Consider the following 12318-nt stretch of genomic DNA (forward strand, 5'->3'; position numbering starts at 1 on the left):
CTAGGAAAATGCGTTTCAGAATGTGGCACTCCATACCAGACATGCCACTATTACTGTCTGTTGAGGAGAGGTGAGTTTTGCAAGGAAACATAAGATAGAGTATTAATTTATTGCTTTGCCTTGCCCTAATTGCATCAGAATTGTTCCGTCGGCATAACATTTATTCACTGTTCTCTTAAAGGCATAGTTCACCCCAAAAAGAAAAATGCTGTTCCAAACCTGTATGAATTTCTTATTTAGTCAGTAGACCCTTTCATTTTTGGGTCAACCATGCCTTTAAAATGATAAATGCATAATTGGTGTGAAAACTAGGCACAGCAAACGATGTGTAGTGAAGACAATTTAGGCCTGCTGTAGTTGTCAAGCCCATCAGTTAGTTAATGAAGTGTTCGGGAGGACACGTTCATTGAAACAGTTAATTGGCTGCCAGCAAATGGAATGACGCATGCAGTCAAATTGTCTTGCATTGTCATATGACATCTGATTATATGCTTATTTTTCTCAGCTGTCAAAGCATAAGTGCTCAGATTCCACCTTCTGAAAACTACGGAGACACTCTGACTGAAAACGTGGACGTGGTTGAAGGTATATTATGGGCAGCACAAGACAGAACAGAACAGTTTGTTGACGCTTTACAGAAAGAAGAAGAGACTACAGAAGATCACAATAGTCTGGTCCCTTCTACAGCAAAAGATCGACCTACAGGACTGCAACAAGAGTGTGTACCAAACATGGTAGATCTTCTCCCATCATGTCCACTGTTCTCAAGAGTTTTTGGATGTCCATCTACAGCGCTGTCAAGCATATGCAAAACAGACCTAATCAACTGGCCAACTGATTTAAGTATAATTTGGGATGAGCCATGTAGATCAACAAAAAATATTTTGTTTATGCCATATTTGGACAAATCCCCCTTTGAGGCAAAAATGGTGTCCCTGACATCCACATGTCCAAATGAAGCAAGAATTCCTGGCTTTGCATCTGCTAAAAGACTCACAGAGGCCCCATGTCCATCTTGCCCAGAAGCATCCATTGTTGTTGACACATCTTCACAGACCCCAGTTCCAGAAGAAAAGCATCACGAGGAGTGGCTGAGCATTGAAATATCATTATTGGAAGAACTTCCTGAGCCAAAGCAAGTTTTAGACAACGATAGCCCATTTGAGTATTTAGAGATCCCTGTAATGATGGTGGCCACAGTTCCATCTTCAACACTTAATCCTGATTTCCCATCTGCACCAAACAGTGAAGAAATAATTACTCAATCGTGTGATAAATTAGACATTCAAGAGTCTACAGTCGCTGATTCTAAACAAAGGGACGATTCCAAGCCTGCAAATGAGATATTAAACTTCATTTCTGAAAACGCTGCACAAATTCCAGATTCTACCCCTGAAACCCAAATTGAGCCAAATATGTTGGAGCTTCTCCCATCCTGTCCATTGCTTTCTAGAATCCCTGGATGTCCATCTCTAAGGGTCCTTGAAGGCAAGGAGTGCATTAGTGATCAATCAATAATCTTTAGCAATTTACTCAAAGATAGACAGACTGGTATTTTTGATCCCAGTACAGATGAAAAAGACTCACAGATTATAGCGCTGGCACCAACATGCCCACAAGCATCATGTATTCCTGGCTTTCCATCTAGACCACATCCTAAGTCACAGATGGAGCCGAACATGCAAACAATTTGTCCCTCTTGCCCAAAGGTTTCAAATATAGCTGGTTGTTCGAGCATCCGGATCCCAAAAACGTCCAATTGGCCTATGAGTACAGTCATTTTGTGGTCAAGTCAATTAAAGAAACTCCCTGTTGTTTTGGACATGGACAAGAAATGCAAAGAAACTGGTCATAGAATGTATGCTCTGGCACCTACATGTCCATCAGTTGTCTGTATTCCAGGTTTTCCATCTGTGCCCGAACCAATAATGCTTTGCATGCTTCCAGCTTGCCCGGAGAAGTCAAATGTTAATGGATTCTCTTCTAAAAGAGAGCATTTAGATTGGTCTATTGACAAGAAAACATTGTGCAATGCATCTTTTAAAAAACAACCTGTTGTTCTTGTTGACAGAGTAGATTGGCTCAGTGAATTAACTAAAATAATGTTTGCATTGGCTCCAACCTGTCCATCAAAGGCAAGAATACCAGGATTTCCATATGCACCTAAGCGCAAAGCTACACTTCCTCCCAATATGGTTCATCTTCATCAGTGTGTTCCGAAGGCTTCAAGAATCATGGGATTCTCATCAAATGAGAGAATAAACACAGGAGCATGGTTTGCAGATGAAACACCCCTGTTGGAGAGGCCATTGAGAACCAGATCAGAACTGCTTTTCCAGTTTAATTTAGCAACTCCATATGAAGAAATAGACAAATATATTTTGCAGAGGATGTTTACACTAGTGCCCACCTGCCCGAGAGAAGCATGCGTACCTGGTTTTCCCTCTCTTCCTCAGGTTAAAGTGGAGGGCTTCTATCTCAGTAAAGAACCAGACATAGTCAGCATTTTGCATTCTTGCCCAATGCTTTCTTGTATCGTAGGTGTTCCTACAGTAAAACCTATGCCCATAGAAGAGTCTCAAGAAAGGATACGGTCCGCTCAGAAGCCCATATGGGTCAAACCTCTTAAAGAAAGACCAGTTTGTTTTTTAAGTTGTACAAAGGATTATGAAGAGTATTCAAAAAATATGTTCTTACTTACTCCTACCTGCCCTAATAAGGCCAGCAATTATGGTTTTCCATGCGCAGAAAGGCTAAAAAAAGAAGAGCATGTGATGCCATTTGTCTTGCCATCTTCTTCAGAAGCTTCATTCTCTGCAAATGATTTCAATAACCTGGCCACTGAAGTGTCATGTTCTCCAGTTGAAGCAAGGCTTCCTGATTTCCCTCATGCTTCTACATATGCAATTTGTCCATCAAGTCTACCACAAGAACACATTGAATTTGAGGCCAAATTTACTCAATACATAGAATCAGAAAGAAACCAATCACCGGACATAACAGAAACTGGTAAGATACCCAACATTAGAGTGAGGCTTGAGCATTGAACAAAATGTATTCTCAGAAATGTTAAGATTTTCTTAAATGTATTTTTTTTTTAAGAAATAGGAAGTTTTCACAAGATGCCCTTGGTTGAAGGGTGAGTTACATAGCATGTTTTTTTGGTGTGTGTGTGTGTGTGTGTGTTCTGTTGCTGCATTTGCAATAGATTCATTGTTTGATTTGCTTTACGTAAATGCAGACCACATTTCTTTTAGTAGTTATTTTACTTATATTATATTATATTTTCTTGACATTGTTTTGGCTTTATGGGAGCTTTATGCAAGCTTGTTCATGTAAAGACAACACCCATTGTGTCATTCAAAATAATCCAATAAAACATGCCTCAACATGATTTGAATTAACTGACTAATATATGACTTTCTTCACTAACACTATTATATCATCTCACTGTATGTTGTACCCTAACATTTTTTGCGTGTACATGAGAGATACGCATGGTGCATGTGAATTGCATCACAGACCCTGCAGACTTCACTTTTAACTCGTGAACTATTTTGTATCAGTATTGAAAACCATCAGGAGAAGTTTCTTCTAGAGGAGCAACATGTCAGGGAGCAGTCCACTAGTAAAACCCATGATATCGCAGAGCCAGGAGAGACTGCTCAAATGTTAGGATGGGAGGTTTTGGAGGCAGATGATTCTTCCACAGACAAAGAAGAATCTTCTGGTCTTGTTCAGAGTATAGTTGATGTCTTTCACAGAGGGTAAGATCGAATAACATAACCGAGTGAAAACATTGAGCATGTTGGGTTGGATTTTTGTTGGAGAAAAACACTTAAAATCTATGTAGGTCAGTGTTTTTGTTTTTGTTTTAAGTTTTGTAAGATTTATATAAATGTAATGAGAAATCAATAAAATGACTCCTAACCATATACAAATGTTTTCTTTTGTTAGAGCAATTTATTTTCGTTTACAGTAATAACATATTTTGCAGTTTATTGTTTGGAAAACCTTTTTTTATTTAATTTTTTTACTTTTAACATTTTAAGTGTTGCTTTCTTTTAGTTATGAGACCGTTGCAGCAATATTGCAGCCCTCTAGCTCCGGATCAGTAACGGACGCTTTAGATCCTCTCAGCAGCCTTTCATTCTCTGTGGATCCCGAGGGCAGCGGGACTCGCATAGCTAGTGGATGTTATCATTCATTGGAGGCAGCAGAGCCTGAGGTGTTCGATTCTGCTGAACCCTACATGTGGCGTTTGGTTAGTGGTTGTTCAGAAACATCACTGTCATCAAAAGAATCTGAAAGCTGGTTTGTTGAAGATGAAGAATTTTGCCTAATGAGGAAGTGGCCCCCCTTGACGGAGGCTGACCTTCATGAGATAACTAAAGAAGAGGAGGATAACACACGTGCTGACTCCTTGATACAAGAGGAAACCTGTAATGATGAGATTGTGACAGAAAGTAAAATGTTTGAGGCATTGAGGGATGAGGTGTCAACCACAATATTTCAAGAGGAGGGGTGAGTTCAAGAGTGTTGCATTCAAACCCAACAACGACAGAGTCCTGCAAACAGCAGCATGGCTATATATGTTTTTTTTTTGCGTTTTCCTCCTCACATTTGCACACATTTTGCAGTGAAATGGCTGTAATAAAAAAAAAGTTTAAGAAAATGTCTATGTGTTTAATTCTGCTTTTTGCCCTAAAGGTGCAGTGTGTCATTTTAATGCCCCTAGTGGCACAAAATGGAATTGGAAAAATAATTATTGGGGCCAAATGTGTTTGTTGTTTAAAACAACAACAACAACAACAACAACTACTACTACACTGCACCCTTAAAGACATTTGTTTGTTTAGCTAAGACTGTGATATCTGTGCTGTTATTACAAAATCTGCAACTGTTGTGACTTTAATTTACTTGTTGCATGTTGCAAAGGTATGTCATTTCTGATGGCTGTACTTTAAGCTGTGGTAATGTTGCTTGATAAAAAAGTATGTATCAGTTGGCTGTGGTTTATAAGTGTGTCATTGGAAAGCAGTATTCATTACTGATCTCAAAACAAAAATAAATGTAGTGATACTGTATTTTTGTCCTTAAGGCCACAACATCATATTGTGCACGAAGTCTCTCTTTTCATCCAACGGACTAAGGACGAATTGCTGGATGAAGAAAAAACACCTATGTCTTTACCGTTTTTAAAAAATTCTAATAACCCAAAGACTGTTGCAGAACAGACTGATGTCTCAACTTCAGAAGAACCTTTGCCACCAAGGAGCAGCAAGAGGCAGGATATTCTTCAAGATAACATTCTGTTATCAACACCAGTTTCCAATCCAGCTGAACCAAATACTCAAAGTGACAACATCTGTGTCATAAAACAAACTGGACATAATTCTCAGAGTACTTCACACAATGTAAAGCCAGGTACAGCCCTCACCACCATCCAAAGTTCTTCAGCTACGGAAGATGAAGGTACATCTTTAGAAACGCATGTACCTGTCCCAGTGTCACAGACCAAGAAACGCGAAAGTGCTTATTTTCCTGATGACACTTCAGTGAAAGAAGCAGCTGAAAATGAGTTAAAGGTATCCAAAATTGAGATTTGTTCACCAGTACCCAAAGAGAAGCCCATACCCCAAGAAATTATAGCATCATGTCATAGCAACAATGGAGAAAATGTTCCCCTATTGCCTCCAAAAGTCACACAATTGTGTGCTCCTCAGAGGCGGAAGAGTAAAGCTCAAACCAGCATAAATGATGCCAATGAAGAGTTTGAAATAAAGAGCATGTTGTCTTCTGTCATCAGCAATATGTCTCAGTCTGAAGAGACAAGAGAGACCCAAGCTGGTAATGAACTGAACATGAAAGATCAGGTACAGCTGGATTTGAATGTTCCTGAGATGTCTGAAGTGAAAATGCGAATCAAATGCATTGATCTTCCAGTTCCAATGCCACGTGTGAAGAAACGTCTCAGTGGTTCTTTTACAGATGATATTCCCTTCCCTTCATCCACACCTCATTCTGAAGCAGATTCAGATAACATTGCTCTTCAAACAGAAGACCAACAGGATTCAAGTCTGCCAGTCCCAGTGCCACGTTCAAAGAAACGTCTCAGTGGTTCTTTTACAGATGATCTCCCAGCCCCTTCATCCACCCTTGTGTCTCAAGCAGATTCAGACAACATTGCTCTCCAAACAAAAGACCATCAAGATTCAACTCTGCCAGTCCCAGTCCCACGTTCAAAGAAACGTCTCAGTGGTTCTTTTACAGATGATCTTCCAGCCCCTTCATCCACCCTTGTGTCTCAGGCAGATTCAGACAACATTGTTCTCCAAACAGAAGACCATCAAGATTCAACTATGCCAGTCCCAGTGCCACGTTCAAAGAAACGTCTCAGTGGTTCTTTTCCAGATGATCTTCCAGCCCCTTCATCCACCCTTGTGTCTCAAGCAGATTCAGACAACATTGTTCTCCAAACAGAAGACCATCAAGATTCAACTATGCCAGTCCCAGTGCCACGTTCAAAGAAACGTCTCAGTGGTTCTTTTCCAGATGATCTCCCAGCCCCTTCATCCACCCTTGTGTCTCAGGCAGATTCAGACAACATTGTTCTCCAAACAGAAGACCATCAAGATTCAACTATGCCAGTCCCAGTGCCACGTTCAAAGAAACGTCTCAGTGGTTCTTTTCCAGATGATCTTCCAGCCCCTTCATCCACCCTTGTGTCTCAAGCAGATTCAGACAACATTGTCCATCAAGATTCAACACTGCCAGTCCCAGTGCCACGTTCAAAGAAACGTCTCAGTGGTTCTTTTACAGATGACCTCCCAGCCCCTTCATCCACCCTTGTGTCTCAAGCAGATTCAGACAACATTGCTCTCCAAACAAAAGACCATCAAGATTCAACTCTGCCAGTCCCAGTGCCACGTTCAAAGAAACGTCTCAGTGGTTCTTTTCCAGATGATCTCCCAGCCCCTTCATCCACCCTTGTGTCTCAGGCAGATTCAGACAACATTGTTCTCCAAACAGAAGACCATCAAGATTCAACTATGCCAGTCCCAGTGCCACGTTCAAAGAAACGTCTCAGTGGTTCTTTTCCAGATGATCTCCCAGCCCCTTCATCCACCCTTGTGTCTCAGGCAGATTCAGACAACATTGTTCTCCAAACAAAAGACCATCAAGATTCAACTATGCCAGTCCCAGTGCCACGTTCAAAGAAACGTCTCAGTGGTTCTTTTCCAGATGATCTTCCAGCCCCTTCATCCACCCTTGTGTCTCAAGCAGATTCAGACAACATTGCTCTCCAAACAGAAGACCATCAAGATTCAACTATGCCAGTCCCAGTGCCACGTTCAAAGAAACGTCTCAGTGGTTCTTTTCCAGATGATCTTCCAGCCCCTTCATCCACCCTTGTGTCTCAAGCAGATTCAGACAACATTGTTCTCCAAACAGAAGACCATCAAGATTCAACTCTGCCAGTCCCAGTGCCACGTATAAAGAAACGTCTAAGTTGCTCATTTCCAGATGATCTCACTGATCCCTTGACTTGTCCACCTCCTCCTGTAGATTCTCTTAACGTAGAAGTCCTTCCTCTCTCAGACAATAAACAATGTTCCATCGAAATGCCCATGCAGGTGAGGGCAGAATCAGGGATAAACAGCCTTGAGGATTCAACCACTACAATTGCAAAAGAACTAGAGATAAACAAAAAGGAGTCCAGTTTAGACCTCACTGGACAGATAGTTCCTGATGTGACAGTTAACAGTGAAATACACAAGACTGGTGCTCCACTTGGTGAACATTGTGAGGAAAATAGGGAGAAGTCTCCTGTGAAAGAGCAACAAATTGAAAAAGATCAAAGTGTTGAGGAAGAAAAGGATGCTGTGCATTCTGGAGATAATGAGGTTGATTTGAGCAAGGACACTTTAGATGACTCAGGCGTTGTCTTAGATGTGTCTGGGTAAGTTTTGTAGGACCGACTGTGGTCCCATTTGTAGACATTACACATGCACATTTTTATTTTCTATAAGCTGTAACTGGTCACTAGAGGTGCTCTGTCTTTTGCTTCCTCAATGTTGGGTTTTCAAAAACAATGGCAATGTATGGTTAATTTAGTCATTAAGGGTTTGACCTTTAAGTTAAACTGTTTGTCTTTATGAAAAAATTGCAAAATGTAAATAAAATAAATGAATGTATGATAAAGATGAAGACATTGGTGCTTGTTTGTTTAATTTTGATGTCATGCTTTGTGAAACTAATTCTGAACTTATTTTTATGCTTGAAAGAGATGTATTTACATGAGTTGAATAGCTTTTACAATATTGGTTTATTTAGATGTAGAAAGCAGTAGTTTTGTTAATATTTCTTTTGTTTCTTTTATATAGACAAGAAGCAGCTGAAGATTCCTCAAGTTTTCCTGTTCCAATGCCTCGCGTGAAGAAACGTTTAAGTGCCTCTTTCCCAGAAGACGTCAGCCAATCAGCCAATCAACTTGAGGTTTCAGGAGAGGCCAATACTGAGCCCACAGTGCCTGTTCGTAATAAACGTAAAGCTGCAGCAGATGCCATGGACCTTCAGGGAAGTTTCACAGCTCACACATCGCCGACCAGTGAAATAGAGGTTGTTGGATCTACTGATTTTTTATTATGTTGATTGTTACCATTGTGATATTAATGAGCAGGTGGTTAATTTGTCCTGTGTTCAAATCCAGATTACGACATTGGTGAATTCAAGCCAGTCTCTGTTGGAATGGTGCCAAAAGGTCACACAAGATTACAAGGGTGTTCGAATAACAAACTTCAGCACCTCATGGAGAAACGGCCTTGCTTTCTGTGCCATCCTGCATCACTTCCATCCAGATAAAGTGTGGGTGTTTTAATGTGGAAGAAGGCATAAATGTTAAATGGGTTATGTACTGTATATTTGATCAACTCAATCTTATTCAATATCATGTTTGTCTGCTATTTTGTCTTAAGGAATTATGAAATGCTGGATCCGTATGACATTAAACGCAACAACAAGAAGGTGATCCACCACTTTTAATATTGGATAATTATTTTTTTTTCTCTCCCTGTGATCAGGAAAGGGTAAAAAAATAAAGATTTTTCCTATTCATAGGCGTTTGATGGCTTTGCTGAACTGGGCATCTCCAGGCTGATAGAGCCCAGTGACATGGTGCTGCTGGCAGTTCCCGACAGGCTCATCGTGATGACGTATCTCAACCAGATCCGGACCTGTTTCATGGGCCAGGAGCTCAGTGTCATTCAGATCGAGAAGAACAGCAGTGAGTCCAGTTATGCTGTTGGTGAAAAGAGGGAGGAAGCCGATCCTGAAGCAGCTGCTCGCTATTGTGCCGAAAGGCTTCAGAGCAGCGGACTCACTCTAGAGACCAACGGAAGCTTCCCTGAAAGGGAGGGAAAAACCGGTGCTTTGGTTCCACCTCCAAGAATGAAGCGAACGCAGGGCCTGAGCCAGGCTGGAGGTTCAGGGTCTGCACAGCCTCCGGTGGCACCACCCAGAACTCACGTCTCAAAAGCTTTTTCTCACGTCAAGGATGCAGATCTTGTAAAAAAACGCAGATCGAAGCTGCGAGGAGAGTCACTGGATGAGCCCGAACCACACGAACAGCAGAGCAGTACAGAGGTAAAAAAAACATACTCTAGTAGTCAAAAGTTTGAGATGAAAAAATATTACTTTAAAAAAAAAAATTATTTTATGCTCACCAAGACTGCATTTATTTGATCAAAAATATAAAACAATATCATGAAAAAAATTTTATAAATGTTTTCTATTTGAATATATTTTAAAATGTAATCTAATCTAATCCTATGATGGCAAACCTCACATGCTTCTCCACAAATCATCAAATCAGCCTATTAGAATGATTTCTGAATGATCGTGTGATGCTAAATGATCAAGTAATGATGCTGAACATTCAGCTTTGACAACACAGGAATAAATTACATTTCAAAAGATACTGAAATAGAAAACATTTCTTTTAAATTGTAATAATATGAGAGATATATTGTTTTTGAGCTGCTGTACATTATGATGTTTTTACCCAGACTGCATCAGTCCAAGCAGAAACCGAGGCAGTCAGAGGAGGTTCAGAGTCCCGTAAGATTTCACTCAGAACACACCTTTCAAAGACTTTTTTACACTGTCAAATGAATAACCTAGGCTGAACATGTTTTCTGCAGAGTGTAAGAATTAAGAAATGAAAAAAAATCTGGTTTTGTATTGTAAACTATTGTGAAATGTTGTTGACTTTGTTCTTCTGTCTTGCTTGTATTGGAAATGTAGAAATTGTTGAAGAGGCCACTGCAGGAGACAAGCAGGTCATTCATTGATTTTCTATTTGTGACTTGATGATTAACATCAGTTGAAATATTGCCAAGTCTTACATAGTTTGGTTTCTACATGTTAGCTCCAAACCAATATTTGAAAAAGTTGCAAATGCATATACATGGGTTTGAGACTTTATGATGTGTATTTCTATTTGCAGGATATCAGTCAATATGTACTTGGTGAGATGCAGGCGCTGGAGGCTGAACAGAGGCAGATAGATCGCAGAGCAGACATTGTGGAGAAGAAACTCAGAAAACTAATGGAATCTGGTAAGTCATTGAGTACAGTAGTTAGAGTGCCTACCAGTATTTTTACCAAGCAACAAATCAAAGCTCAAAACTAAAAAAAAAAAAAAACATAAATCATACTGTATGTGTGTGTGTATGTATTTCTATATAATAGATATATAACAATATATCTATTGTTAAATAGACCACAAACCTTTGAAAGGTAGTGTACACTACTGTTCAAAAGTTTGGGGTCAGTCTTTTTTTTTTAAACGTACATTTATTTCAGCAAGGATGAAAAATTGATCAAACGTGAGAGTAATGGTTTCTGTTTCAAATAATTGCTGTTTATTTGAACGTTCTATTCATCAAAGGATCCTGAAAATTCCTTTTTTTTGCACAATTGTTTTCAACATTGATCACAAGAAGAAACGTTTTTTTGAGCTCCAAATCAGCATATTAGAATGATTTCTGAAGACTGGAGTTAAGATGCTGAAAATTTTGCTTTGCTATCAATTTAAATGCTTTTATCATTCATGCACTTACAGGTAGTGATCGTGTAGAAGAAGAGATACTCATCCAGGAGTGGTTTACCCTGGTCAACAAGAAGAACGCTTTGATCAGGAGACAAGACCAGCTACAGTTACTGTATGTCTTTTCACACCTATTCACAGTTACTTTGTGTGTTCCACTTTACTCGTTTAGATGATGGCCTCTAAGGCATCATTTGCACATTTATCATTCCTTCTGTGTGACAGACAAGAAGAGCAAGATTTGGAGAGGAGGTTTGAGCTGCTGAAGAAAGAACTGCAAGATCTAATGGCTGTGGAAGGTACGACTGTTGGTAAAATGGAGAACTATATCTCTAAGAATTGGTGAACGTGACATCTTTTTTGATCCTGGAACATCATTCCAAACAACCAATCAGATTTAAGGGACAAGTTTACAGTTTCTGTCAAGTTTACAGTAGGCTTACAACCAGGGTTAGGTGCTTCTACATCAGTGTTATTCACCTATCATTTCCATATGATTTTAGGATAGGATTAGGACTACATTTTCAGGCAGGAATGTTGTTTCAGGATCAACTAAATATGTTGATCCAGGAACATGTCTTAAGCCCTCATTATGCTTCTGCGTTTTATGGTTCTGCGTCGGGTTGCGTTGCATCGAATCTCTTTGCTAGTTTGTTTTGGTTCCGTGCGCCGGTTCCGCTTTTTCATTTCCGACAATGGCGAGCGAAAGAGAGAGAGTGTTGTTGCAGCTGGAGCTAATCGACGTTGAACAACAAATGATTTTATTGCAAATGTTTAATCGCAGAAGAAAAAGAAGACGTCAGCGAAGGTGGTCTGTACGACCACAAACAAACAGTGCAGTGGTCACTTTAAAAATGGTGGTATAGCGGGAGGGGGAAACCGGAAAAGATACACTCCGGAAATGATGTATAATCTGACCAATCACAGCCCTTGCGGTCTGCGTCGCCTCGACGCGTAGTTAAATTTTTTTGGAGGTGCACGTCGAGCTACGGCGGAGGGGTCGGAGAGGGGTTCGCGGCGACGCAGAGGGGTCTGCGGGGGTACGCCGTCGATTCGACGCAGAAGCATAAAACAGGCTTTACTTGGCAAAATCACAGTAACCGACCGAGAATATACACATCTGCATGTTTTTATACATATTAAAGATGTTTTGCCACTCATAAAGTAGTTTCATCAGTAGCATGTGGCTAAATATCTTCATTATCCAT

The 12318-nt window shown here is 40.1% G+C and overlaps 1 protein-coding gene across 8 annotated transcripts in view; it reads left to right on the plus strand.

The window, feature by feature from the left end:
• Window positions 1-12318, plus strand: part of ehbp1l1a (EH domain binding protein 1-like 1a) — a 37744-nt gene that overhangs the window by 23639 nt on the left and 1787 nt on the right. For 5 of the 8 annotated variants that reach the window (XM_082155397.1, XM_082155399.1, XM_082155400.1 and 2 more), the window contains 15 exons: window positions 5-70; window positions 506-3009; window positions 3103-3139; window positions 3567-3767; window positions 4069-4524; window positions 5102-7963; window positions 8388-8622; window positions 8714-8868; window positions 8979-9027; window positions 9121-9645; window positions 10068-10119; window positions 10306-10340; window positions 10508-10619; window positions 11126-11225; window positions 11336-11409. In XM_082155397.1, the coding sequence (XP_082011523.1) occupies window positions 5-70; window positions 506-3009; window positions 3103-3139; window positions 3567-3767; window positions 4069-4524; window positions 5102-7963; window positions 8388-8622; window positions 8714-8868; window positions 8979-9027; window positions 9121-9645; window positions 10068-10119; window positions 10306-10340; window positions 10508-10619; window positions 11126-11225; window positions 11336-11409 (7463 nt within the window). The remainder of the gene's footprint in view (window positions 1-4; window positions 71-505; window positions 3010-3102; window positions 3140-3566; window positions 3768-4068; window positions 4525-5101; window positions 7964-8387; window positions 8623-8713; window positions 8869-8978; window positions 9028-9120; window positions 9646-10067; window positions 10120-10305; window positions 10341-10507; window positions 10620-11125; window positions 11226-11335; window positions 11410-12318) is intronic. The other 3 variants (XM_082155398.1, XM_082155403.1, XM_082155404.1) reach the window with 2 other exon arrangements.

The sequence above is a fragment of the Leuciscus leuciscus genome (assembly GCF_965113295.1).
Source record: "Leuciscus leuciscus genome assembly, chromosome: 2".
NCBI classification, from domain to species: domain Eukaryota; kingdom Metazoa; phylum Chordata; class Actinopteri; order Cypriniformes; family Leuciscidae; genus Leuciscus; species Leuciscus leuciscus.